The sequence below is a fragment of the Colletotrichum aenigma genome, assembly GCF_013390185.1.
Source record: "Colletotrichum aenigma strain Cg56 chromosome Unknown KSG_Cg56_contig09, whole genome shotgun sequence".
NCBI classification, from domain to species: domain Eukaryota; kingdom Fungi; phylum Ascomycota; class Sordariomycetes; order Glomerellales; family Glomerellaceae; genus Colletotrichum; species Colletotrichum aenigma.
The window spans coordinates 3226127-3252807 of NW_023500915.1; the positions used below are offsets into that span (position 1 = coordinate 3226127).

Here is a 26681-nt window from a genome sequence, read left to right on the forward strand (position 1 = left end):
ATCTCTGAAAGACCTCCACGGAGGTCAATCGTGATTATTCTTATTTTTGATCTCTCGGGAGAGTGGCCTCTGCGGCTTGCCGTATGCCCTCATGCCCACCGTGTCCCTGGTATTTCACTGCCTCCAGGAGACGCGAACCCCTCTCGACTTTCATTGCTGTGTCTGGTTCCGTCCAGGCCTGTGAAGAAGGTTTCCTCTGCTCCCTTTCGAAGTTTGGTGATTTTTTGCGTTATTGAATTGCTGAGATGTTGTGTTATTTGCTGCAAACAAAATATCCCAAGAATTGAACCGCACCCCGTCTGCTCGATGCTGATCCTTGTCTCTCCCGCCGCCCCTCCACTCGCCTGCAGTGACCGCCTGCCCATCCTTGCACGACGTCTGAATTGTAAGAATCTCATCCCAGGATTCGCATCACATATTTCCAGGTGACGGCCCAAGAATTGTCGATTGATTTCTGCTCTGTTGGCATATCCGACTGGTCAAGCGAAAACATTCAGTATCGAGGTGAGTTGAAAACTCTGATTTTTTTTGGGCTTCGTTATGGCAAGTGCAAAATAACGGGGCAGACACAATCCACCAACGACAACAATCTCACCACCATCTCTCGCATCTACCGTCCCTCTTCGTGAAGTTGCTGCCTCTCAATCTAATCCTTTCATCGTTGCTCCCAACGGTGGCTATTCTGTAGAAGCCCATCCCAGCGTACTGACACCACGCCAGCCATGGACAACGACACCAACATGGGCGAGGTCCCCGCCTCCCGTCTGCTCGACCCCCAGATCTTCGAGCACCTCAAGAATAAGATCGACGAGGACCAGCTGGTTAGGGATCAGATGAGCCAGACGGTCCAGAAGCTTGACAGGGCCATCTCCTACGTCCAGGGCCTGCTGTCCCGCGTTCATGCCACCCCGCGCGAGCAATGTGAGTCCTCAGTACACGGTACCAACCTTTATGGCCACACAGACTGACGGACGCCTCCAGATGGTCCCTTGCTCACGGACGTCCAAACGGGCATCCAGAAGGAGGTCGAGGTCATCGGCGAGCTGCAGGAGATTGCCTCCAAGTACCCTTACTACAAGTAAGCCGCTTCCCATCCAGTCCCTTCAGCCAGGCACGTCACTGACATCTAAACAGGTACAACCAGAAGTGGAACCGTCAAGTCCAGAACGCAATCTTCACCGTCCTCCTCTGCGGCTGGCTCGGTGGCCTCACCGCCGACGGCAAGCCCGGCCCCGTCGCCCGCCTCCTCAGCCTCGAGGAGGTCGGCGAGATCTTCAAGGGTGCGTACCAAGAACACTCTCCTCGCCTCCTACCCATCCCACAACACCTATCCCAACGACAGCTGACCGCCCCCAACAGTCCCCGTCAACCTCAAGGACCGCGACGCCTTCCATCTCACCATCGAGGAGTACCTCCTCGCCCTCACCGACGTGACGCAGGAGCTCTCCCGCCTCGCCACCAACGCCGTCACCATGGGCGACTTCGCCATGCCCGTCGAGATCAGCGTCTTCGTCAAGGACCTCTTCGCCGGCTTCCAGCTCCTCAACCTCAAGAACGACATCCTGAGGAAGCGCGTCGACGCGGTCAAGTACGACGTCAAGCGTGTCGAGGACGTCGTCTACGACCTGTCCCTGCGCGGCCTGCTGCCCAAGAAGGAGGCTCCCGCTGCTGCGGCTGCGGCTGCCACGGCAGAGCCCACGACGGAGGCAAAGAACTAGAGAGGTCAGGTGTTTCGAAAGGCCGGATGGACGTGACGTGGGCAGGTGAGTTCGTTCATAGCGAGCAGGTAACGAAAAAAAAGGAGTGTTCCATCGCCGTCATCATCATGATATCCATCGCTCTCAGTCATTTTGACCTCGAAATCCCCCCATCAAAAGAGAAGCTTGAGCACAGCGAAAATCCCACTCAAGAATCACAAGAGTCTATACGACTTTAATCAGGACTTCACTTGGTTTGATTCATTCCTAAGCGAGCATACTATTGTTGTAACCACCACTTGCTGCTCCCGGACTTTGCTGTTTTCTGCCTGTGATCGACAAATCTCTCAAAACTTCCTTCTACAAGAAGAGGAGAATATGCGAATCCAGAGAGACCTTGCCTCGTCACATGTTGTAGCTACTGCAATGCCATGGCAAAAATACTACACATGATGAACGAGGACAAACGCCAGTTTACCTAATCCAAGGACGTTGAGAAGTCCCCCTCAAGAATCTAGTGGTCCCCATACCAAGTAATATTGTTAGAAGAAAAACCCCAATGAGTTGACCTGGCACGGGTGCTTGTTTTCCTTCCGACCTGGCATAATTGTTTGGTTTGGTGTGCTGCTTTCGGGGTCGAGGTTCGCCGCAAATTCCAAGACGTCATACACCCCAAACAGTCGTCTGGTTGAGCTTACCACAACATCACTGCGGGGAACACTGACACAGACATCACTAGCAGAGGACCAATAATCAGAGTAGACGCAAGAAAGCATTATCGCAACCTAGACTACAATTCCATCCCCACCACCGTCTATGCTGAGCAACCGCCCCCAGAAATGGATAGCATACCTGTGATGGCACAATAGTACATATAAGTTTGACATCCGACGGGGAAAGCGTTTCCCCGACCGTCCAAACAAAACATTGGCATCTCGTGACCTTTGACCGTTTTCCACGCCTATGCCATAAAACCTGATTCGATTCGAGTATTTCGACGCGCCTGCTGATGATAATCTTGTCTTTGCCCATGATGTGGCAATTTCATGCCCGTGCTAGTTGTGGCTTAAGTACATCTTGTCAACCGTTCAACCGAGCATTTTCGTCGTTGGGTTTGTCGTCGTTTAGCAGGTGACGTCCTGGCTGGCCTTGGAGTTCATGAGAAGGGCAACAATCAAGCCGTAGAGACCTGGAGCACGTTCGTTAGTAACCAGGTATCGATTCAGAAAGCAAGGGGCGTCGCATACCCAAGACTTCGGCGAAAATGAGAATCAGAATCATGCCGACGAAGAGACGAGGCTGTTGAGCAGTTCCACGGACACCAGCGTCACCAACAATACCGATGGCGAAACCGGCAGCAAGACCGGCCAGACCGACAGCGAGACCAGCGCCGAACTGGATGAAACCAGTGTAGAGAGACATCTCCTGCTGGAGACCATCGGAGATAAGGACGGACACGACGAGACCGTAAATGGCAATGATACCAGCCATAATGACGGGGACAATGTCTGTCGCGAAATGTCAGTAACAGTCTACATGCGTTGGGCGCGTCGTGGACGACGACTCGATGGATGCGGATTCGCGTACTCTTGACAATCAGGTCAGGGCGCAGGACACCCATAGCCGAAATACCGACACCGGACTTTGCGGTACCGTAAGAGGCACCCAGGCAGGTGAAGACGATGGCGACGGTGCAGCCCATGGCACCGAAGAAGGGCTAATGACAAGTTAGCGATGATTGTCGGACGCGATGTATCGGCGATGCCCAAATGGCTCATTCGAATGGAGGCAGGGGGGAGGCGACGTCATGGATCGTTGACTCGAGGAGGCACAGGGATGACGAACCGCATAGACGGGGCTGTGACATGATCGCGTTAGCATATGAGCTTTAAACAGACATGATGAAGCTAGATGGGGAGTTTGGGGCGCGAGATGGATGGAGTTGGGAGCTCTGAGTGATGGATAGGGAGCTGTCGTCGGGACGGGGGCAACACGGGCTGTGTTGTTGACGTACCAAAGCTCGGAAGGCATCTTGGCGGTTTAATTGACGTCGAAGACGAAGTAGTCGAAAGAAAAAGTTGAAGAGAGGGTCGGGAACTGAAGGAGATGCGGCGAAGAGTGGGTTGCGGACGATTGCGGTGATGGCTGGTTGGGACGGGCGAGGTTCGACTGCTGCTTCGGCGACGGCTCGAGATGAGGTGTGCTGTGTTAAGATCTGGTTTCCAGGTTGGCCTTCTGGTTGGTTGCAAGGTTTTGCGGCGCGTTGACAGCTCCGGGCACTTACGTAAGTCAGGAGAGGCACCTGATGGAATGAGGCGGTGCACGGCAGAACCTGCGTTCCGATGACCTCCACTCCTGTCGCATCAAGATCCACTCCCCAACGGCAATTGCCGTTAAGCTTGGGGAAGTGGGAATTTTTTTTTCTTACGCTTTTCGGAGGAAAAAAGTTTTGGATATCTCTTCATCGCGTTCATCACGAATTTCGACCTCACGACCAGGGCGAGCCACCGCAAGGAACCCTGCACCTTATATCTTTTGGTACGCAGCACTCGAACTCTCCTGCTTGGGATTGTACCAACAGACTCTGACTTTCTCTCGCAGACATCTCTCGACACTCACCGCAACAATGTCTGAGTCCGCTGCCTGGCCCTTGGCCGACGATGCTCTCCAGCAGGAGATTCTGGACATGGTTCAGCAGTGCACCCACTACCGCCAGCTGAAGAAGGGCGGTAAGTTTTGTCCCCGAGCCGTCTCGCTCCCTTGACTCCTCCCGTCTCTCTGAAGCCGCCATCTGCGCCTCATCCTTAGTCCTCGCCAAACAGCTGCTGACTTCTTCCTACAGCCAACGAGGCCACCAAGACCCTCAACCGTGGTGTCTCCGAGCTTATCGTCCTCGCCAGTGATACCAACCCCCTCAGCATTGTTCTTCACCTGCCTCTCCTGGCTGAGGACAAGAACGTCCCCTACGTTTACGTCAAGTCCAAGACCGCCCTTGGCCGTGCCTGCGGTGTCTCCCGCGCCGTCATTGCTGCCTCCATCACCTCCAACGAGGGCAGCGAGCTTGCCGGCCCCATCCGCGCTTTGAAGGACAAGGTCGAGAGACTCGCCATCTAAGATACCCATCACAAAGAATAATGGGCGGCGTTGATGTTTGACTGGACACGCGCTGGAAACAGTTTGGATGTTAGTGGTTGAGACGGACAGAAATCTTTAGTCCAATGTCAAGCTGCAGCAGCCTGAATACTTGAAAAATAGTCTCAATTGTTGATAGGCGTCGACTAGTTATTCTTGAGGTCTAGTGCATGGTTAGTCCATGCACAAACCGCGGACAAGCGTCAATCGAGATCGTCAAAAACTTGAAATGCAATGTGCCCTGAATATGCAGCTACAAGTGAAATGAGTCGGGATGAGCTAGTGGGAAAGCTTGAGTTGGGAGGGACGGAGGCTGCCCGCCTGCGTCCAATGCCTCAGCTGAAGAAATGGGGACATTTGGACGGAAAGCTTGAAGCTCCAGTGCAAATGTGCTGAGTTGCGCACGAGCGAATGACGGCTCAGAACGCAGCAACGACCCTACCAGCACTAGCAGACGATGGTCCATTGGAAGACACAGCGCTGGACCAGATGCACCTGGCCTGACCTGACGAACCACCTCATTGAGCCACTCATCGGACCGGTGTCTCGGGCGTGACCTGGACTCGCGCTGGGCAACTGCAGACTGACGTTACCCCGCGGCCCACCACCCATGTCATAGCTACATGTTCCATTTGGGCGACATCATCAGCAGTTCGCAGCACCCAAAACGTCTCATTCTGCCCCTGCATGCGATATGCTCGCCAACCCACCTACAGACCAACACTGTTAATGTTTGAATATCCGTCCAATCCGACAAATAATTCGCACTACTCCCTGTCCATGGCTCTTTTGCATACAGTTTTACCGGCCTCGTCTTTTCCCTAGAATAATTTCATTCGTCTTCCGGCGCGCACACGCCTTGTGTGGTCCCGCATCGCACAATGCCCGGTATCGCACGCAAGATCATCATCTGCGCTGCGGTTGACGGCCTGATAATCCAGCCATTCGTGACCAAAGGACAACGCCCCGCGCAACCGGTCAGGATCAGATATGGCGACTCTGCAATAACCCCTGCAAATCGTGAGCAGATCCCCGATCTTTCCCAGCCAAATTCCTCGTTTGAGGCCTTCGGCGTTATAGGTTTGTGCCCCGAGCTCCCCAGCCACAGCTCCAGCTGCGCAAACCCGAAGCTGACCATGGCCGATGAACAGGACTGATCACGGTCTCGAGACTCAGCTACCTGATCACGATCACTCGACGACAGCAGGTTGCGCAGATTTGTGGCTGCCCGATTTACGTCGTCACCGAAGTTGCCCTCACCCCTTGCGCCTCCCAGAAGGACGCTAGCGATGCGATCGCACAGACGGCACTTCACCTCGAGGAGAGGAAGACGGATAAGGACGCCGACGATAGCGACAGCGACGACTTCGTCGAGCTCCCTGCCAGCGGTGACGAAGTCGAGGATCATGCGCCGACCAAGAATGGAGCCGACCCTGTTAAAAGCACTGTCGCAAAGGATGTTATTGGCAGAAGAGGTAGCTACGGAAGGTTCGCGCAGAGATGGTTCAGTAAGAGTGGATGGACTCAAGATCAGAAAAGGAATGCAGGATGGAGCGGCACTGCGGACCAGGTTCGTCGCTCCGTCGATCATGCTGCCGCTGCCAATGCGGCCTCTAGTTCAGCCATAAACGACTCCGACGAACCCGTGCCGACGTCGACTTTGCTTCCAAAGCTCCTCAGAATGACCCAGATCTTCTTTGGGTCATCGCGTAGCTTCTACTTCTCGTACGATGTCGACATCACTCGGCGATGGGCAAATGACTCGAGGTTGCAGTCTGACGAAGTGCCTTTGCACACCCGCGTCGACCCCATGTTCTTTTGGAACAAGAATACTCTGAGGCCTTTCATGAAAGCCGAAGAGTCACTTCTGCTACCCCTAATGCAGGGCTTCGTTGGCCAGCGGCACTTTGTAGTGGACAGCAGTCCCCCGCAGACAGACAATAGTCTTGGAGACTCTGTAGAGATGTCAACAATCCGACAGCCCAGCTCCGAACCAACTTCTCCGCCGACGGAAACCGTCCGGAACTCTATCGATCTTCGCCCTACTGAGAAGAAGTTCCTCCTGACCGTGATCTCACGCCGGTCTACGCAAAGAGCTGGTTTGCGATATCTCAGACGCGGCATCGACGAGCAGGGATATGTCGCGAACGCCGTCGAGACAGAGCAGATTCTGTCCAGCACAACCTGGGACAAGTCTTCAAAGATTTACTCGTTCCTTCAGATTCGCGGTAGTATTCCACTATTCTTTACTCAGTCGCCATACTCCCTGAAGCCTGCGCCCCTCATTCAGCACTCACCCGAAGCAAACTATGCCGCAGCCAAGAAGCATTTCGAGCGTTTGACGACGGAGTACGGCGGCTTGCAGATCGTCAACTTGGTGGAAAAGCACGGCGTGGAGTCGACGCTCGGAGGCCAGTACGAGAAGACGCTGGAAAGGCTGAACGAGGAAGTCTTCACGGGTGAGAATGCCGCGGTTCCCTTTGAATGGTTCGATTTCCATGCTGCGTGCCGTGGAATGAAATTCGAGAACGTCAGTCTGCTTCTCGATGATCTCCGCGACAAGTTGGACAATTTCGGCAGCACCGTCGAAGAAGCCGGCAAGATTTCTACAAAACAGCAGGGCGTTCTTCGCACCAATTGCATGGACTGCCTGGATAGAACAAATGTCTGCCAGAGCTCGTTCGGCAAGTACATGTTGGAGAGTCAGCTCAAGGCGGAAGGATATGATCTTGCTGCCCAAGTTGACCAGCAGACCCCTTGGTTCAACACGCTGTGGGCAGACAACGGAGACGCCATTTCGAAACAGTACGCATCAACAGCCGCTATGAAGGGCGATTACACGAGGACGAAGAAGAGGAACCTCGGCGGAGCTCTTAATGATCTTGGTCTTTCAATGACACGCTTTTACAACGGGTAAGCTCTATTCGTTTTTTATCTTTCGCTCGCTAACACAGCCCAGCATGGTCAATGACTACTTTAGCCAAGCTGCCATCGATTTCCTGCTCGGCAACGTCAATTCCATGGTCTTCCAGGAATTCGAAGCCGAGATGATGACCAAGGACCCCGCCGTTTCCATGCTAAAGATGCGAGAACAAGCCATCGAGCTCTCCCAAAGACGTGTCATCTCAGACGAGAGCGAAGAGTTCATGGGCGGCTGGGTTCTCTTCAGCCCTCACACATCCGACAATCTGCGATCTCTTCCCTTCGAAGAGGTTGTCCTTCTCCTGACCGACGCCGCTCTGTACCTCTGCCGCTTCGATTGGAACCTCGACAAGGTCTCCTCCTTTGAGCGCATCGACCTCGCGCACGTCGTAGGCATCAAATTTGGCACGTACATCATCTCGACCGTCTCCCCGGGCCAGACGGACGAGACGAAGAACGTCGGCTTCGTGGTGTCGTACCAACCCGGCAAGAACGACGTCACCAGGACCAACACCAGAACGTTTTCCAACTTGGGCGTCAAGCGCAGCAAGACTTCGAGCACCGAGGAGCACCAGCATCCTCACGCAGCACAACCTGCACAGTCTGCCTTGAGCAGTCTCCTCGGCGGCGGTCGCCCCAAGGCCCCGCCGATCCGAAAGGTCGCCTTCAAGGCGCCGTACTCCCAGTCCTCCGCGGCGGTCACCGGGGATGGGCCGAAGATGAGCGAGATCCAGCAGGTCGTCAGCATCTGCGCCGAAGTCGAGCGCTTGGCATTCCTCAGCCAGCCGGGCAAAGAGAGGCCCGGCACCGAGAGCATCATCGAGAAAGGCGACATCATTTCCTTGGAGGAAGCGAGACAGAGCACTGGGCTTTTAGACCACCTGAGCTACTCCATCAAAAGACTTGTATGGGCATAGAAGCATTTTTTTCCTTTTCATTCATAGATGTCCGCCCTTCCTTTTTTATCCCTTTTGTTTCGCCGGCGTTCAGGGCCTTGTGGCGCGGTAGAGGTGCATTTGATAGCGCATGTTTTCCAAAGAGATGGGGTAGCGCAGGCCCTCGGCCAGCCGGAACCACACGGAGTCGTGCGACTCCACCTTCACCCACAGACACCCCTCCACGGGCTTATCGTCCTTGCGGAGCGTGTGGTCGAGCAGCCACTGCATGGGGTACTTCTTGGACTCCTTCCCCACGGCGGCTTCCGAGTAGCTCCCGGGACTGTCGACGACCAGCAGCAGACTCCCCGAGGGGATCGTGGCGCTCAAGTTCAGCAGGAACGCGGTCGTCTTGCCTATGCCCGCAGAGGTGTAGAGCTCGTTGAGGGTGAATAGTAATGTGACCAATAATACGTCGTTGCCGAGCGCGGAGCCCAGTTCGTCGCGTGACATGGACAGCACGTCGCGCTGCGTGAAGGTCGCTGTGAGGTGCGACGCGGGGAGCAGCGCCGCGTTGGAGGCTCTCGCCGCCGCGTTGGCGTACTTCGAGAGCGGCGGCGGCGTGGCGAGCGCGTGTTGCAGCTTGGTCACCACGGGGCCCCACGGCGCCGAGTCGAGGAGGTGGACGTGTCCCGCGAGAGACGGGGCGTGCGTGGAGAGGTAGGCGCCGAAGGAGGCTATCTCGGCCGCGCCGCCGCCGATGGAGAGCATCTTTATCGTCCTTTGGGCCTGGGCTTGGGTTTCCGGCTTGCCGTCGGCGGGTTCCTCCTCCTCCGACTCGGCGGCGGCGGCGGCCCCATCATCGGAGCCGGCACCGTCCCGGATGAGATGCGCCTCTTCCAAATACTCCCCGACGGCGAGCAGCACGCCGGCGTAGCCCAGCGCGCGCGTGGGGCTCCAGCGGGCGGCGTAGGCGTCGAGGGAGTCCGGGGCGGCGTTGGCGAAGGCGGCGTCGAAGTCGCGGGCGTAGAGGGCGGCCTTGACCTCCTGGAGGAGGGCGGGGAAGGACGGGGAGGCGAGGACGGGGGAGAAGGCTGCGTTGAAGGTGTCGAGGAGGCGTTGCTGGAGAGGAACGGGCAGCGAGGGGACGGCGGCGGCGGCGGCAGAGGATGAGGATGAGGATTGTGTGGGCTGCTGTTTGGGTGGCTGCTTTGGTTTTTGCTTTTGTGGTTTGGAGGGCTTTTTGGCCTGCTTTTTGGGCATGGACATGTTGTCCCTGGACATGTTCTTTTCTCTCGGCATTTTGATATGCTTGTGATGTTGAGATTGGGAGGGGTGGAGGGGTTTGTGGCGGGGTAATGGGTGGTTGTGTCGTGAGACGAGACGAACGCGAGGCTGGAGGTTGTGAGAGGCGTAGTTCACGGGCGAGGCTGAAATGAACTCCGTGGTGCTGAATGTGAAATTGAATTCTGGCTATGGTGGAAGCTATCTTGAAGTTTGTGAAGCTGATGGTGGTTGTGGTCTGGGTGAGGCGAAAACTCAATCGGGCAGGATCCACACCGCCCGTTTTCACCTGTGGTTGAGTGACAGACACTAGTGTATGGTGAGAATACGCATGAGAGCTCACTCTCACCAACTGAGACCGAGTGAAGCCTCGTGATGCACTGACATACTACGAAAAATCGACAATCATGAGGCGACTTGACAAATGGACCTGGCATTAGTATCAGCGCTGATGTGATTCGTGGCAGAGCATGCAGTCGATCTTTGACGACGTCAATTCATGCCTCGGAATGCTTCCGTACGCAGACGCCGGCAGTTGAGGAGTAGGCCCGAATCTCGAAAAGTGAGGCCGAGTTCGATAACCAAAGGCCCCTGAGATGATGCAAGCGCGGCTCTCGATATTCTATCCCGAACTGAAGAACTTTTCGCAGCTTCCTCCGCTGAATCTCAACCCGGCGACGGATACATTGTCGGCTGGAGTGGCGGATATGCGGGTGGAGAGGCTTGATGTCATCCGCAGGGAAGCGGGAGCTTGGGCCTGGGGCCGCCTTGATTTGTGCGGATAAATACGAAACTGGCTGTATCCCAGGCGGGTGACCCGTGCTCACCGGCGCCGGAGCACAGCTGTTGAGAATTGGAGGATAGCCAGCCTCTCTCAGTCAAGAGAAGTAAAAAAGTCTCGGGGCAGGTGAGCAGCCAGGCAGAAAACGGTTGAAAAAGGCCTTGTGGCATCGCGCATTTTAAACGGTCACGGCGTGCATTCTGCCGTCCCCGAGTTCCGCGTTCTGATACACGCCGGGGTTTGAATTCTTTTTTTTTTCCCCCTCTCTTCTATCTCTGCAGTTGATGCACCGTCGGCTGTTGCATACATGCACTTGTATGAATGGCGCGGGTGTCCAGCGAAGAAGAATATTCTTCGGCGTTTGGCCACCGTTTGCCGTCACTCAGGAACAGAGTTTCTGTCGAGACTTGAAATCCTGCCCTCATTCTTGGCCATGCCACGGATGTCGCGCATCTTGGGACGCGAGGCGCGGCCTGTATGGAGGGGTCGTTGGATCCCTCACTAGGAAAGGCTGCGACCTCAGACGAGGGAAAAAAATCAGAGGGGCCAAGACTCAGCCAGAGGGACACGAAGGTGTCATTATGCAGTCAGGGTCCACTAACATGACTGGATCTCAGCACGAGATTCGACCAGGGGATGCTACATAGGCGGGCGTGGTGATGGGGAGGGGCCAGAGCTTATCCGCGTCGCCCGCTTGAAACAGCGCGAGCGAGAGGCAGGTCGCAGCAAGGGGCCCGGGAAGCGCTGGGAGGTCCTGGCAAAGGTCTCGCAGAAGAGTATTTTCGGCGCTTGGCTCTCCCTGGGCGACGGTGTACCTCAGACGAGGCTTAAAGTCCGGAGGTCTCTGGGCCTATGGCCGACGCGGCAGCATCGTGAGTGAATAAATAGACGGAGCCTACTGGCGGGAGGCGGAGGGGCATCGGCCTTGCAGACTCCAGCGTGCTTGCTCCAGCTCACTCCGGTGTGGGCCGGAGATACCCAAACAGAATCGATATCGATGATCCAGGCACGTTCGAACGTCTCCAGTGCTCCATGGATTAGTCAAGGCGAAGCCGAAGTTGCCAGAGGAGAGATGCCGAAGGGGGACCCAGGCGACGCGTTGTGGGCATTATGACGACAGTTTTTCTGGATGACGATCCATCGGAGCCGTTGGTCGTTCGCACGAGTCAACGGTGGCATCGAGTGAAGCTCATCGACATGAACTGACTCTTGCGAATGTCGAAAACGACGTCACTGTTAAAAATGTGATACGTCTGGTGGTTGCTGACTGAGAAAGATGCCCTACAGCGGGCGATGGCGGTATGATTCGTCGAGGTGGGATTGCCTTTCTAGGTGTCAGACCGACGTCGGTAGGGTCAGTCGGCATAAGCACCGAGAGCGCAGACGGGAGGTTGAATTTGGGCCAGGCATTTTTGCCTCGCAGGGGTTGCCGGGTGAATTGGAATTCGAAATTCGCTGTCGTCGGCGGGTGAAGTACACCACTTTTGGACGGTGACTTGGGCGAAAGCCACCAATGGCGGTGGGCTGGGCCAGCCACGGAAGACCTGGGAGAGGGGCAAGAACTGCCAGCATTTCATACAGACGCATCCAGGCAAGGTCAGTCCACAGCGTTCAAGATGGTTGAGACGAGCTGAAGCCTGCACCGCCGTCCTGCCGGCCAAGGACAAGACCGGAAAATTGGGGAACAGCGTCAAAAAAAAACACGACAGGCCAAGTGTACCCCACCCCCACTTCATGTGAAGATTGTATGGGGGTGCTTCTGGAAGAACGTGATATGCGTGACTTTTTCGCCCTGGTGGTGATGCCAGTTTCTGCCCTGGGAATATTGGGTTGAGCCGGGAGATTGGGAGCGGAAAGAGTAAGGTGCATCAATGGACGTCGAGGGCGAGTTCCATGGGATGGGGGAAAGCGGCACCGGGGGGCGGTATGCCGCCGGGCATCCCGCCGCCGTGCAACGCACCTACCTTCCTACCTGCCTTAAGGTACCTAGAGGCTAGGAAGCTAGCTGGTGACAGTCGACAGAGCTCAAGGTACCCCGTCGTGGTATGACGTTAGCTGTAGACGAGATGTACCTCTGGCTGCCGTCGTAGGTCTCCTTCCACAGCGAACGAAGCTCTTTCCGATGCTGTGGCTCGAGCTTACCTTTGACGATACCTTGCCAAGTAGGGCACTTACGTGAGGTGCCTCCCGCGGAACACATCAGTAAGTAAGGTAATGGAAGGTGCTGTATGGCGCACTGCCTTGCCTGAGATGGAAGAAGTCAACACACCAAAACATGGAGAGAATACTTCGGAACACATTCCACGGTAGCCTGCACGTCCAGCCCACGTCTGGTGTGAGGGAGGCAGCGGCAGTGGGTGGTCTGTTTCTGTCTCTGTCTCTGTCTGCCCGTCTGAGGTGTTGCCCCTCCATCCCCCTCCATCAAGCACAGGTGCAGTCAATGTACCTCACCCCTCCATGTTCCACTGTCCACTCCCACGTCAAGGTCCCCACCAGGTGCTCAATAATTGCCTTGCGGCCAAACACTGAGGTGCATGCAGTAGACACATACCACCGCCCCTTCTCCGTCTCCTCTCTCAGACGTCCCGTTTGTATTTCTACCGCTGCCTCCCAACTTTTTCCTACCTTTTCCCATCCATCTCCTCTTCCTCCTTGACCGAGTTTCTCTCTTGGAAGAACGCAGAAATCAGACACCATGGGTTACACCGAGCAAGACTGGAAGGCGATCAACACGATCCGCCTGTTGGCCGTGAGTTTCATCCTCCCCGCCAGATTTTACCCCGCCACCGTTGTTGTTGAGATTTGTCTCTCGACCCCGCCATTGCCAGCCCATTGGCGGTGGCATGATGAGGACTGCTCGCAACCACGCAATCGCCATCGCGAGAAGCAGCTTCACCGGAGCTACGGCTGACAATGTTCACTCCAGGTCGATGCCACCTTCAACAGCAACTCCGGCCACCCCGGTGCGCCCATGTATGTGCTCCCCCACGATGCGCGCTTTTGATGAGAACCCCGAACAGAAAACTGACAAGCCGTCTCCAGGGGTATGGCGCCGGTCGCCCACGTTCTGTTCAACAAGTTCATGAAGTTCAACCCCAAGAACCCCAAGTGGGCGAACCGTGATCGCTTTGTCCTCTCGTAAGTCCCTCGCTCGATCTCCGAGCTCACATCTCCGCCGGACCCATGGGCTGACCAATCCCTCAGCAACGGACACGGCTGCATGCTCCAGTATGCCCTCCTCCACCTCTTCGGCTACGGCGTCTCCATCGACGACCTGAAGAAGTTCCGCGTAAGTATCTAGTGACGTTCAATGCCCAAGCAATTGCTTACCCCTCCGAAGACGGTCGACAGCATCACCCCCGGCCACCCCGAGGCTCACGACACCCCCGGTGTTGAGGTCACCACTGGCCCTCTCGGTCAGGGTATCTGCAACGCTGTTGGTCTGGCCATCGCCCAGGCTCACACCGCCGCCGTCTACAACAAGGACAACTTCACCGTTTCCGACAACTACACATACTGCTTCCTCGGTGATGGTTGCTTGATGGAGGGTGTCTCCGGTGAGGCCTCCTCCCTGGCTGGTCACCTCCAGCTCGGCAACCTGATTGCCATCTGGGACGACAACCACATCTCCATTGACGGTGACACCAACGTCGCCTTCACTGAGGACGTTGTCAAGCGCTACGAGGCCTTCGGCTGGGAGGTCCTCACCGTCGAGGACGGCAACAGCGACCTCGACAGCATCGAGAAGGCCATTGCCCAGGCTCAGAAGTCCAAGGACAAGCCCACCCTCATCCAGCTCAAGACCATCATTGGTTTCGGCTCCCTCCAGCAGGGCACCCACGGTGTCCACGGCTCTCCCCTCAAGGCTGACGACATCAAGCAGCTCAAGGAGAAGTTCGGCTTCAACCCCGAGCAGTCTTTCGTCGTTCCCCAGGAGGTCTACGACCAGTACAACGCGCACGCCGCCGAGGGTGCTGCTGCCGAGCAGGAGTGGAACAAGCTCCTCAACTCGTACGCCGAGAAGTACCCCAACGAGGCCAAGGACCTCCACCGCCGTCTCACCGGCGAGCTCCCCGAGGGCTGGGAGAAGGCTCTGCCCGTCTACACCCCCGCCGACCCCGCCATCGCTTCTCGCAAGCTTTCCGAGACTGTCCTGGCCAAGATCGAGAGCGTCATTCCCGAGCTTGTCGGTGGTTCTGCCGACTTGACTGGCTCCAACCTGACCCGCTGGAAGGCCGCCGTCGACTTCCAGGCCCCCTCCACCGGCCTTGGTGACTACTCTGGTCGCTACATCCGCTACGGTGTCCGTGAGCACGCCATGGGTGCCATCATGAACGGTCTCGCTGCCTACGGCACCATCCTCCCCTACGGCGGTACCTTCCTCAACTTCGTCTCCTACGCCGCCGGTGCCGTCCGTCTTACCGCCCTCTCCCAGGTTCGCGCCATCTGGGTTGCCACCCACGACTCCATCGGTCTTGGTGAGGACGGCCCTACTCACCAGCCTATCGAGACCCTCGCCCACTTCCGTGCCCTCCCCAACAACATGGTCTGGCGCCCTGCCGATGGTAACGAGACCTCTGCCGCCTACTACGTTGCCCTGACCTCCAAGCACACTCCCTCCATCATCGCCCTCTCTCGCCAGAACCTGCCCCAGCTTGAGGGCTCCGTCATCGAGAAGGCCATCAAGGGTGGTTACGTCCTGCACGAGGCCGAGAACGCCGACGTCACCCTCGTCTCCACCGGTTCCGAGGTCTGCATCTGCGTTGATGCCGTCAAGTACCTCAAGGAGAAGCACAACCTCACTGCCCGTGTCGTCTCCATGCCCTGCACTGAGGTCTTCGAGGCCCAGTCCAAGGAGTACAAGCTCTCCGTCCTTCCCGACGGCCACCCCATCATGTCCGTTGAGGTCATGAGCACTCTCGGCTGGGAGCGCTTCTCTCACGAGCAGTTCGGTATCAACCGCTTCGGTGCTTCCGGACCTTATAAGGACGTCTACAAGGCAAGTTGCTCTCATCGTGGCTATTTTTTACAATCTTTGCTAACAATCTCTGCAGAAGTTCGAGTTCACCCCCGAGGGCATCTCCAAGCGTGCGGTTGCCACCGTCGACTTCTGGAAGAGCGTTCCCAACGTCCGCTCTCCTGTCAACCGTGCTTTCCAGCAGATCATTTAAAGCGGTTATATAAATGGGTAGAAATTGGTTAATTGGCGAGATGGTTCCCTTTTTTTTTTTTTTTTTTAACGCGGCGATGGACGTTACGGGTAAAATGAAGCTCGGTATATAGAGACCGTCAAAATCAAAGATTATGATTAACGCGCAAAAATGCCTGCCTGCCCGAACGCCTATCCTGTGACCCTGATGGTTCGTTCCGTGCCGGACCCTTCATGTGACGCATGGTCTCGTTTCCCTCATATCCTCGTCAAAACCAAATGCCATCCATCATCCTGCCCGCCCGGCCATCGTGCGCGCCAGATTGCGCTGTCAACTTTGGGAGCCGTTTTCTTTCGCTCCTCTCCCGACCACAGATTTAGAAATCTCGCAAGGCCTGCATGGGCTTTCACTGACTCCCCTCCGCAGCAGCAGTCCCTTCTTCAGCGGCCCATTCCCTCTGGAACTCGCGTCCCACCCTCTCCAAACGTCCCGCGGCACGACGGGCCTCCATGGCCTCCTCGCCTGTCGCAGCAACCACGACGCCAACGAGCATCGGGGCGGCGTTCTCTGCGTCGTTCGTCTTGGTATCAGCAGCACCCTGGGCAGCGCCGCCCGGCGTCGCGGCCGTCGCGGAAGAAGGCCCCGAGGTGGTGGGTCTCGACGCGGTAGGAGTATTGTTGCTGGTCGCGGCGGCGGCGGCAGCGGCTGAGGCAGCAGCGGAGGTCTCGCCGCCGTTGGGGAGGGCGTCGGCGCCGTTGAGGAAGGAGGAGAGGACGACGGGGCTGCCGGGGCCGTGCTCGACGATGATGCGCTGGGCGGGGCCGAGGGAGAAGCGGGTTGCGGCGGCGTGCGCGGTGAGGGAGGTCGTCGTCAGCGATGTGAGGGCCTCAAGCTGGGATTGGGAGTGCGCCGAGGTGAGGATCGGGTTGAGGGCGCGGTCTGTTAGGTGTAGCGCTAGAGACGGATGTTGTGCAGGTAGAGAGGCCATTGTGTCGGTCGCTGAACGGAGGGCGTATGGGATCGAAGACCGCAGACTATCGTAGTAGGTACGTGTGAGATAGTGAAAGGCCAGTGAGATATCGCAGGTTGAGGCGAGAGAGATGTTGGGTGAAGCTGGCGAGAATGTGCGGTTTTGCGCGGGATTGAGGATTGAGGATGGTACAGTTCGGCCATGAGGTGGTTTGTAGCGCCCTGTTCGCGCCGTACCCCGCCATTACCCCGCCAAATGCCGTGCCCGACGCCAAAAGGTGGAACCGATTCTACCGCCCGTTGAGAGATAATTACCACTGTATCTTTGACGCGGGCATTATCTTACGTCTTTAGGCCGCGGCCCCCACTGAAGGTGCAGAAAATTGATAGGGATTCCGCCATCGTATGATAGTGAGTTTTGGTTGAGACAGCTGGCTTATGTTATGCCGTGACGCAACGGCTGGCTGGGCTGGGGGTTGTAGCTCGCTTGCGCTAAGGGGGGGCCTGGGTTTCGTTTTGCTCAGCGATTGGACCTTGTTCTCGGGGATCGCTTCACGTCGGCTGTTTTGGGGGTGCTGGGGTGGTAGCGCTTCTCGCGGCCATGGGACGATGCGATCACCGAGTTGCTTGAAGCCCTAGGCGGTGCGTGCCTGTTATCAACACGACGGCGGCGTCTTGAGGATCGAAGTTGAGGAGGCGACTGGTTCCTGGGCTCTGCTGCCCAGACGTCGGCGCTCACAGCTGGGCGTTTCTCAGGGGAGGAGGGCCGCGGAGGTGAGTCCGCAAAGTGGACCGTCTTTTGGCTGCGGCGAGGGGTTGCAGGCGGCGTGTCGTCCCTCTGCTCCTCTGCAGGCTTTGGGGTGGTGGCTCGTTGCGGGCCATCACTGTCGTCACTCTCCTCTCCCACGGTCGGGAGCACTGTTGATGATCGGTGGCCAGTAGCCGGGGGGACTTCGTCGTCTGAGGATTCTTCTGAGCTGTCGGGGGTCTCTGGGATTGGGACTGGAACAGGATCAGACTTCGATCTCTGTCGCGAGCGACGCTTGCGAGCGCGTGGTTGATGGGCGACGACCTGCGCCCCAGACGCCGGTTCGGGCAGTACGGAATCGCCGTAGAAATAAGCGCGTAGGACCTCTTCGCCTTGGTGCTCAAGACAAAAGTTATTGGTAAACCATGCATCCATCAATTTGGCTTGGTCATTTGAACACCTAGACGCACGACACGTATCTGCCTCCAGAGGTCAGCGATGTAAACCTTGAGAAGTGGGCTGGTGGGAGTGGGAACAACTCACGCAGGTGTTCTTGACAGTATGGACCCTTTCGATATCGTAGCTTCGAACATCCCTGCCTCCTGCACAGTTGGGCATGTTGTGTGCAGTATCGCGACCTTGAAGACGGATCGCAGGTTCTCGGACAGCCAGACGCCAGACAGCGGGGTTCAGGTTTGCTGGAGCTCGCAGGACTTGTGTTGTTTTTGCCATCGCCGTCGCCCCCGCCACCGGTTCTCGATACGCACTGGCCCATGACGAACTCCTGCCGTCAACGACCTAGTGTTGTGATGGACCCTCCTCCAGCGCGCGCTGGGGGGTTGAAGGAGAGTAAGATGAGCATTTGGTTTGGGTGGTATGTCAGCTTCTTAGTATACCACGGTCTCTGGACCGTCTGAGCTGCATAGAGTTCAAAAGGGTGTTGCTGCGGCAGCTCCGACGATCCTGAATGAGCTAAGTCGCCTTGTCCCGGGGTGTTCTGACTTCTGACGAACGAGAGAGATCCTTGTCTGTTACTGTTGCGTTCCCTTGTTGGTAGGCTACCCAGGCAGTGAGCGCCCTTGGTTCGAGAGGTCCATTCTGCGGATGCGTCTATTCGTAGCAGTCCATATCAGGCTGCTGGCAAGTGCCAGCTGGATTCTAGTGCAGCCGAAACGACGGGGACTTTGCCAATCAAGTCACGGCTAAAATAGGGAATGGACCGCCGTGAGATGTGACAGGAGGCAGTTCGCTGCAGTACTGCGTATGCATTTGTTGCGATCCGCTTGGCCCGCTGGCACGTCTTATCTCTTGAGGTTGGCCATTGGTCCCAATGTTGGAGCCTCGTCAATATTTTGGATCGACTGGTGGTCAACGGTGAAGGTCGCTGGTGGCAACGAAAGCATTGCGCGTTGACATTGGTGTTTATGTGGATATCTGCAGTCTGGGCTCTCATTTCTATTCATGAGCCGTTGTGTATCGCTATTTCGGCTCCATTGAGCGTGAAGTGGGCGATAACGCTGGAAATTCCTTGCTTGCATCGAGCTTGTTGACTTCTCGGAAGCAGGGAAAGTCGACGTGTTGTTGATGTTCGCAAGTTGTGGTGGTGTTTCTCAAACACAAGAACGTTGTCCCCTGTAACTTTAGCGTACATTCTCGACGCCTGGCAGCTGTAGCCTTTGTCCGCCTCCGTCATTGGGGAAGGCCCCTGCCGGGCACCACTGCACCACAAGCCATGGAATGTGGCTTGTTCCTGACACGAGTGGACAGCTAAGCAAGCTCCTGCAGCAGGCCAAACCGTCCAAACCGTCCAATTTGCGACCATCGCATTCCTCATCCGACATTCGACGACGTGCTTTGACAGCTCCCTCGCAGCACGAGAACCGGCAACCTTTCCTCACAAACTACCGACAAGTCTTAACACTCCAAAAGTCATCATGGCCGACGATGACAAGGCGGCGAAGCTGGCCGCAGCCAAGAAGAGGGTATGCGGCGGCCAACGTTCCATTGCACCCCCACCTTGCTGACCTTCTTGCAGGTAGAGGAGTTGAAGAAGAAGAAGACCAAGAAGGCCGGCACCACAAAGAAGGAGAAGGGAGAAGCGACCGCGGCAGAGCCCAGTGCTTCCAAGGCAGACGAAGCCGAACCCGAACCCACCACGCCCGCCGAGACCGCCAACGAGGACGAGAAGGCGGAGGAAAAGGAGGCGTCTGAAGCCGTCGCCGAGCAGCCTACATCTCCAACCGCCTCCCAGCCATCACTAGCTCAACAATCGAAGCTCAGGTCAGCTTCCTTCAGACAAGGCTCTATTTCCACAGGCCCCCTTTCACCGGGAGCACAGGGTCCCGAGGGCGAAACCGCAACCGACATCTACCGGAAGCAAGTCGCTCGCATAGAGGAGCTTGAGAAGGAGAACAAGCGTCTTACAAAGGAATCAACAGACTCCGAGAAGAGATGGAAGAAGGCCGAGGAGGAGTTGGCGGACTTGCGCGAGACCGAGGGGGGGAGCAATGGGGCGGAAAGCCAGGTTGAGAAGCTGGTAAGTTGTGTTACAACCTCCCGAGATCTTTGTACCAGTCATCTGACAATCACAATAAGAAATCCGAGATCGAGGCTCTTCAACGCCAAAACTCTCAACTGCAGCAACAGGCCTCCCGCTCCGGGGGCCGTCACGGCTCATCACCTTCCGTTTCCATGTCTTCGCCCCCCGCCGTACTCGAAGCCCAGCTGGCGTCCAAGACCTCGACGATCGAGTCCATGGAAATCGAGATCTCTAAGCTGCGCGCCCAAGTCGACCGCCAAGCAAGCGGTACCTCCTCCGAGCGCGAACAAATCGCCGCCCTCGAAGACAAGCTTGCCCGCTCCGAAAAGGCCGCCGCTCAAGCCCAGAACGAGCTGGCAGACCTGCGCAAGAACCTCGACCGCACCGCCGAGAAGGCTGTTCGGGAAGGCAGCGAGCGCACATCCGCCGAGACGAAACTCCGCACGCTCGAGCACGAGCTCGCTGATGCTATCGATGCGCGCCTCGAGGCCGAGAAGAAGGCCGATGGCTTCGAGAAGAAGGTGACGACTCTGACGACCCTTCACAAGGAACAGGACTCGCGTACCCAGACTCTGCGCAAGGAGAAGGAGCGCGCGGAGAAGGAGGTCAGCGAGCTTAAGGCCCGCGTCGAGAGCCTTGAGAGCGAGAACACGCGCCTGCGCAGTCGTAAGTCGACCGAGGGCGGCGGCGGTCTTGACGATGACGGCGTCGATGAGCTCGAGAACGAGGAGCGTCTGCGTCTTGAGAAGAAGGTACGGGATCTCGAGAAGGAGGTTTACGACCTCCGCCATGGACACTGGCAGGAGAAGCGCCGTGAGATGCAGCCGGGTCCTCAGAGCCCCGGGTTCGAGAACGTCAGCCTGAGCAACAGCCGTGGCACCTCGCCCTCTGCACACCGCAAGCAGCCCACCCACGGCGGCATCGGCGACTTCTTCCAGAGCGGCATCAACGCGCTCACCGGCACTGGAGACGACGAGTTCCTCGAGGACGATGACATGGACTTTGACGAGGATGCGTTCCGCCGCGCGCAAGAGGACGATGCGAAGGCGCGACTTGAGCGCATCAAGGAGATTAAGCGCACGCTAACGAACTGGGAGGGTTGGAGGCTGGACCTCGTCGAGAACCGGCGGGGCGGCTCCGAGGGTCTCGGCGAGGTTTTTGAGGTCTAGACGTTGTCCTGCAAATCGCGCTTTTTCATATCTGTAGACTTGACTAAATTCCCCCGTTTTGAGACCACCCTCATGTACAACATTCAGGCTAGACCACGATATCCAAAACAAAACATACCGGTCCCCTGCTCTTTTTCGCTGCAATCCCACGAGAAAACAAGGAGGAGGGGGGAAAGAATGCAGACCCGCGGATGTGGCAGACTTGGCTTCTTACTCACCCCGTCCTCTCCTCCAATGACTGAGCCCGTCCTGGCGAAGATCGCTGACATCCCCCTTGCATCCCGTTCTGCAGCCCGTCTACCCCGGGGAGAGAAGAAGAAAATGTCTCTTTCAGAAAAAAGAGTTAAACAGAAACAGGGCGCGAGAGCGACCCTCTTCGGATCCCCGCGCAGATCGAACCTGCGATGTTGGCCTGCTGCCTGGTGTAAGGCCCGGGGTCTTGGACGTTTCTAGAAAACATGTGCATGTGACGACGCGTCTTTTTAGCCTCCTTACCCCCATGTTCATGGTTCACGCTCACGACGTGCGCGGCATCGGTACGCGTAAAGCACCCTCTCCGGGGGGTACGTCATCACTCTGAGATCTCCCTAAAAGAGAAGGTACGGATACGATGTACAAATTAGAAGGACTTACGGTTTGGAAGGATTACATATGCATGCCCAGGGCGCGATTATTAGCTTCAACACCACATTACAAATCACATTCCAGTCACCTCCAGAAGAAGTTATGTTGTACGGAGAAGAGGAGGATGTTCATGTAAATTTATGGTTTGGGATATCATCAAGTTTTGGTTTTTCCCAGTCTAAGAGCTTTCAACTACAACAACAGATATAAACCAATAGAATTACAAAAAAAGGGGATTGTAGGAGTGGGAGAAGAGAGGGGGAGACAAGAGTTTTTAAGTAATAGTGGGAGGGTTAGGGTGAAGAAACCCAAAAATGTACATTCTACCATTTGCCGCCGTCATGAAAAGAGGTATTTTGTTTTTCTTCTTTTACGCTCTGCGAAGAGAAGGGTATGCGGAAGAAGAAAAGAGAGAAAGTTGGGAAGGGGGATATCTCAGAAAGCAGTAATAGTAGTAGTAGTCGTCATCGTTCTTGTGCTTCGCCACCAGAGAAAAAAAAGACCGAGTTTCCCGTAAAACGCCTGATTTGCCTCTTTCGTCTTTGGTGAACAATTATCCCTTTCGTCGGAAGAAAAAGAAAAAGCCTGCGCGGAAGTATACACGGCGAATGACTCCGCCCTAATAAAAAAGAAGACCAGGTATGAGTGTGAATCAAAAAGGGCAACTCGACCCCTCCCAGAACGCCTCATCGATGCTTGTTTCGTCAGGTGTAGAGATGTGTGTGTGCGTGTGTGGTGCGTGATGTATGTGGTGTAACAAGGGTGACTAAAAGGTGGCAGCCTAGAAAATATCGGAGCTGCCGGGGTAAGGGGAGATTTGGTCGTAAGGCCGTGTCGGGAAGTTCGGGGAGAATTGCAAAGAAGTGGCCGCGTTTCCGGGCGCGGGCGGAGGCGTGGGTTGAGGCGAAGTCGTCGCTGCTCCCAGGGCCAGATGAGGGCCCTACAACATCGTGGCAGTGGGAGCAGTGAGCCCAGCGGCGTCGAGATTCGTGCGCAGCGCCTCTTGCAATTCCGCAATTTGCGACATCATGGCGAAGCTGTGCTGGTTGTGTCTCTCGAGCTGCTGGCGCAGATCCTCGTTCTCCATGCGCACGCGCTTGATCTCCTCGCGCAGCTCCTCAAAGCCAGCATCCGAGCTCTTGCGCGAGCGCTTGCGCTTGTTACTGCCACCCATGTTGACGAGGCTACCCATGAGACCCTTCTCGCTGTCGCCGTCGCTGCCAGTCTGCACGTCGTCCTGAACGGTGCTGGAACCATCACTGGTATGTACCCGGCGCAAATGTTCGTTCAAGTTCTCTTGTCTTGAGAAGCCTTTGCCGGTGTGACGTTTGCAATTCGGGTGGGGGCAGTTGACAGTATTCTTGGGTCCGCCATGCTTGCCGTGGACTTCGCGCTCGTGACGCAGGAGGCCTCCGGAGTAAGTGAATCCAGGCAGCTTTTCGCAGCCTTCGGCGGCGCATCGGTAGGGTCGCTCGTGCTTGTCCATGTGCTTGCTGCAGTTCAAAGTATGTTAGCGGAGCTCTCAAGGTATGGGGGCCGAGGCCGATTCAGACTTACCTCCATTCGCACTTCCGGGTGAAGACCTGTGTCTCCTCCGTACATCCCGGGAACGTGCAATAGAACTTGCCATCTGCCTGCTTGGTGACCTCGCGCTCGGGCTTTGGTATGCACTTGACCCTCGATGATGGGGTTGACGCCTCGGCCTCGTCCTTGTGGGGTGTGACGACGGTGTTGTTCGAGGGCAGCGGGTCAGGCATAGCGGGAGGCAAGTTCGAAGGGAGCGAGGCGAGACTCGGCGGCGCGGAGAGGTCGAGTCGCGTGGCATCTGGAACATCGATGGTAGTGTCGCCAAGGCCATCAGGCATTAGAGAGCGGTCGTCTCCCAGCATCGACGTTGTGGGGTTGTAGGAGGCAAGCTCCGGGACGTCGGACGCCTGGTACTGCGCTGTCGGGTCATTATGGTCGTGGTCTGGGTCTCCGATGGGAGGGTATGACCCGTCGTGCATGAAGTTTCTAGGCTCGTAGACGACGGACATATTGAGCGGGAAGCGCGCTGCGATGTCCAGCTTGACTGATATCTGGGGGTTGTTGTCTAGAAGAATGCGGTTCGATGGTCGGGGGAAAAAAGGTGTGACCGGGGGGCGGTTTGGTGACGAAGAGAAGGTCGCGACTTCCCGGGAGTCCTCGGCAGGAAATCTGCAATAAAGACGCAAAGGGTAGAAGATGATGGAAGAAAGGAACAGGAAGGCGCGATATGGCGGCGCTCAGGATATTAGGGTCGTACTTTGCGTACTTTGCGATGACACGCGCGTCGGCTTTCGTAGCTTGGATTGATGGGTGAGAGAGAGCTCCGATGCTAAGGAAGGCAGAAAAGTTAGTTTGGCCTGAAAATTCTGGCGGCAGAGCGAAAGAGCTAACAGATGCGGCGCACCAGCCACAGCCTGCCTGCATTAATAAGCCAGCACACGCCACGTGACCCTTGTCCGAGGTTGCCACCCAGCCACAGAGAGGCACGGAGAGAACGGACCACGACCCACTTTGGGCAGGATGACTCCTCCGGATTGCGGGTTGCGAGGCAGAAGCGCAGCGATGCTCCGTTGTCAAGCATGTGAGGGAACCCATTCACTTACATGGTAGTACAGGACGCGATCGAGTGCGGATATGTATGTTGCACTGCAAATATTGCTTTGGGCTCTTAGCTCAGGATGCTATGCTGCTCGGGGTTCTTCAAACCTTTTTAGTCTTTTATGTTGTTCGACCTGAAATCAGGCGGCAACGCAAGGTGACTCGTCCGTTACCTCTCCGAAACCCTTACCCATCTTGGGCACGTTGGCAGACAAGAGATGCGAGTCTGACTCACAGGGCAACGTATTGTTGGCCGTAGCCTGTAGGCCTCAAGGCTGCCAGCCAGCCTTTAGGCGTAATCCCTGTCCTCTTCTATTCGAAATGGAAAGTCTCGTGACTGCCTCGGGTGAGTTGCTGGTACAGTTGTGAATTCCCTACCTACTGTTGTGTCGGAATCCAGTTAGTCTATGCCCAGAGCTGATCAAGGCCAAATCACTCACCTGGTCTGCTTACTCCGAAATCCTACGAGATCCCATGGCCAAACGCCAAAGTTCCATTGGTAATGCTCGGACCTGAGCCGCACTAAAGCGGAACCGACACTCAAGTCTACATTCACAGCCGCGTTGAGGCCGTCGAAAGAGCCAGCTTTTGGGGGCCAACGATGTTGGCTGAGTTGCCTGGATGAGGCCTGCAAAGCGACAAGGGGCTTCTCACCGGAAACTGGGGACCGGTCGAGCTCCTCGTCAGTACCGGCCTGCGAGTGTCCATTTCGAGATCTCGTCGAGCATAGGCAGCTTCGTTGTTCTTGGCAGAATGATGTGCAGAAGTGAACTCGTATCACCCTCACAGAGCACAGGTGATATGTCACAGCAGGCACGTGGGCCTTGACTGCTGTCACCAGCCTATTGGACCTGTTGTGAACCCGCTTACACGTAGGTTTGTTTACATTCTCTCTGGCGCTCCAGCTCGCACTTGCGTTATAGGCTCCTGGGCTCGACTTGATCTCGTAGCTCGCCAAAATCAGGCATCACTGCCTTATGCCCCTCCTGGACTTCTCCATGGTGTGGACGCTGTGCGGAGACCCTTGCCGTCTAGACCGTCCGCGAACCAAAGACTTGGGCCGCCCGAACCCTGTGTCCCCTATCGGTGACTGACCGAATAGGATGCCTCTTGCTTGCCCTGACCGATGACTAGGTTGAGGGGTTGGGATGATGCGATGGATCAAGGAGGGTAACTACCCCGCCAAATTCCTAATCTAGTTCCAACGTGATAGGCTGTTCCTCAAGGCTTCGGTGTGGCCACCGAGTAGTTGATCCTTTTTATCGAGTATAAAGTCCTGCGGAGTGAGATAGACTGCTGACGTTGGCGGATGACAAGATGGTTTCCAGAGCACCGCGAAGCCTGCAAGTCCTAGGATATCATCCACTTGACTCAGACTGTGAAAAGGTACCGGACTTTGAGATGTTCCCACGGGAGGTCGACTGCATCATGATGCTCGTTGACTGGGCGTGAAGAGCTGGTAGTCACCATCATCAGCCAAAGGTAAACAAGGAGAGAATGTGAGAGCGGCGGTGACATGAGACCGAAAGTGGGGTTCGGGAGTGAGGAGAAGGACAAGGAAATGACTGCCGTCTTCAGCTCCTGAGGCAGACTTGTTGATGCCTTATGGTCCCCATAAACAAGCATCTATTATTTGGTATCGGAAATCAGAAAGAAGACTCAACGGCAAGAAGTGTAATCGGTTGAACGGCTTATCTGTGATTGAGTAGTCTTTAGGAAGAAGTGTTTCCTATACCGCGACTCCAGCCTGCGACGTCAGATAGGCGCAAGCCGTGCCCTATGATATTTACCCCACCAATTTACGCTCAATTGTAATTGGAGCTGATCTTCAAGACCGGCATGTCATCACTACCCGGCTGCGCTCTCTTTTGATTACACAGGTGCAAAATCTCGTCTTTGTAACTAGGACCTGCTTCTTTCGAGATCTCTCAATTTTGCAAACTGTTTCCGCAATGGGCCCTTCACTCTCGAATCCTCGCGGCCGAAGAAAGCCGGAATGACAGCGTCCCTCCTCCTACCATCGCTAGTCACACGATGATGGCTCTGGCGGCTAATGCATTTCAAGCTTAGCAAGACACTGAGAAAGCTCCATGAACGGGTTCTTTCAATCTTGCGCCTACTCTAGCCCGGTCGGACGGTGTCACACCTGGGCTCACCCTAGTGACC

General features: G+C 56.2%; 11 protein-coding genes across 11 annotated transcripts; 5 read left to right on the plus strand and 6 right to left on the minus strand.

Moving 5' to 3' along the window:
- Positions 1-722: 722 nt before the first annotated feature.
- Positions 723-1718, plus strand: tsn1 (Translin-1; the record flags this gene model as incomplete). Its single annotated transcript, XM_037328770.1, has 4 exons — positions 723-921; positions 982-1078; positions 1135-1280; positions 1360-1718. The coding sequence occupies 4 exons, from the start codon at positions 723-725 to the stop codon at positions 1716-1718; spliced, it is 801 nt and encodes a 266-aa protein (XP_037172682.1).
- A 1103-nt stretch (positions 1719-2821) lies between these two features.
- vma-3 (V-type proton ATPase 16 kDa proteolipid subunit) lies at positions 2822-3728 on the minus strand (the record flags this gene model as incomplete). Its single annotated transcript, XM_037328771.1, has 5 exons — positions 2822-2886; positions 2945-3205; positions 3285-3414; positions 3543-3555; positions 3712-3728. The coding sequence occupies 5 exons, from the start codon at positions 3726-3728 to the stop codon at positions 2822-2824; spliced, it is 486 nt and encodes a 161-aa protein (XP_037173036.1).
- A 595-nt stretch (positions 3729-4323) lies between these two features.
- On the plus strand, positions 4324-4811 carry CGCA056_v013528 (13 kDa ribonucleoprotein-associated protein; the record flags this gene model as incomplete). Its single annotated transcript, XM_037328772.1, has 2 exons — positions 4324-4426; positions 4540-4811. The coding sequence occupies 2 exons, from the start codon at positions 4324-4326 to the stop codon at positions 4809-4811; spliced, it is 375 nt and encodes a 124-aa protein (XP_037173542.1).
- An 899-nt stretch (positions 4812-5710) lies between these two features.
- Positions 5711-8668, plus strand: INPP5F (Phosphatidylinositide phosphatase SAC2; the record flags this gene model as incomplete). The annotated part of the gene is made up of 3 exons (XM_037328773.1): positions 5711-5909; positions 5981-7742; positions 7789-8668. 3 exons carry the CDS (start codon positions 5711-5713, stop codon positions 8666-8668), a joined length of 2841 nt encoding a protein of 946 aa, XP_037173543.1.
- Positions 8669-8737: 69 nt separating this feature from the next.
- On the minus strand, positions 8738-9928 carry BMT6 (25S rRNA (uridine(2843)-N(3))-methyltransferase; the record flags this gene model as incomplete). Its single annotated transcript, XM_037328774.1, has 1 exon — positions 8738-9928. One exon carries the CDS (start codon positions 9926-9928, stop codon positions 8738-8740), a length of 1191 nt encoding a protein of 396 aa, XP_037173622.1.
- Positions 9929-11304: 1376 nt separating this feature from the next.
- On the minus strand, positions 11305-11800 carry CGCA056_v013531 (uncharacterized protein; the record flags this gene model as incomplete). Its single annotated transcript, XM_037328775.1, has 3 exons — positions 11305-11541; positions 11649-11711; positions 11768-11800. The coding sequence occupies 3 exons, from the start codon at positions 11798-11800 to the stop codon at positions 11305-11307; spliced, it is 333 nt and encodes a 110-aa protein (XP_037172973.1).
- A 1586-nt stretch (positions 11801-13386) lies between these two features.
- TKL1 (Transketolase) lies at positions 13387-15862 on the plus strand (the record flags this gene model as incomplete). Its single annotated transcript, XM_037328776.1, has 6 exons — positions 13387-13440; positions 13618-13664; positions 13734-13829; positions 13896-13980; positions 14032-15681; positions 15746-15862. 6 exons carry the CDS (start codon positions 13387-13389, stop codon positions 15860-15862), a joined length of 2049 nt encoding a protein of 682 aa, XP_037173395.1.
- A 385-nt stretch (positions 15863-16247) lies between these two features.
- On the minus strand, positions 16248-16829 carry CGCA056_v013533 (uncharacterized protein; the record flags this gene model as incomplete). Its single annotated transcript, XM_037328777.1, has 1 exon — positions 16248-16829. The coding sequence occupies one exon, from the start codon at positions 16827-16829 to the stop codon at positions 16248-16250; it is 582 nt and encodes a 193-aa protein (XP_037173620.1).
- Positions 16830-17330: 501 nt separating this feature from the next.
- Positions 17331-18176, minus strand: CGCA056_v013534 (uncharacterized protein; the record flags this gene model as incomplete). The annotated part of the gene is made up of 2 exons (XM_037328778.1): positions 17331-18041; positions 18102-18176. 2 exons carry the CDS (start codon positions 18174-18176, stop codon positions 17331-17333), a joined length of 786 nt encoding a protein of 261 aa, XP_037172971.1.
- A 1316-nt stretch (positions 18177-19492) lies between these two features.
- On the plus strand, positions 19493-21266 carry CGCA056_v013535 (uncharacterized protein; the record flags this gene model as incomplete). Its single annotated transcript, XM_037328779.1, has 3 exons — positions 19493-19540; positions 19594-20094; positions 20154-21266. 3 exons carry the CDS (start codon positions 19493-19495, stop codon positions 21264-21266), a joined length of 1662 nt encoding a protein of 553 aa, XP_037172970.1.
- Positions 21267-22830: 1564 nt separating this feature from the next.
- On the minus strand, positions 22831-23926 carry ACE2-1 (Cell wall transcription factor ACE2; the record flags this gene model as incomplete). The annotated part of the gene is made up of 2 exons (XM_037328780.1): positions 22831-23383; positions 23448-23926. The coding sequence occupies 2 exons, from the start codon at positions 23924-23926 to the stop codon at positions 22831-22833; spliced, it is 1032 nt and encodes a 343-aa protein (XP_037173615.1).
- Positions 23927-26681: the final 2755 nt, after the last annotated feature.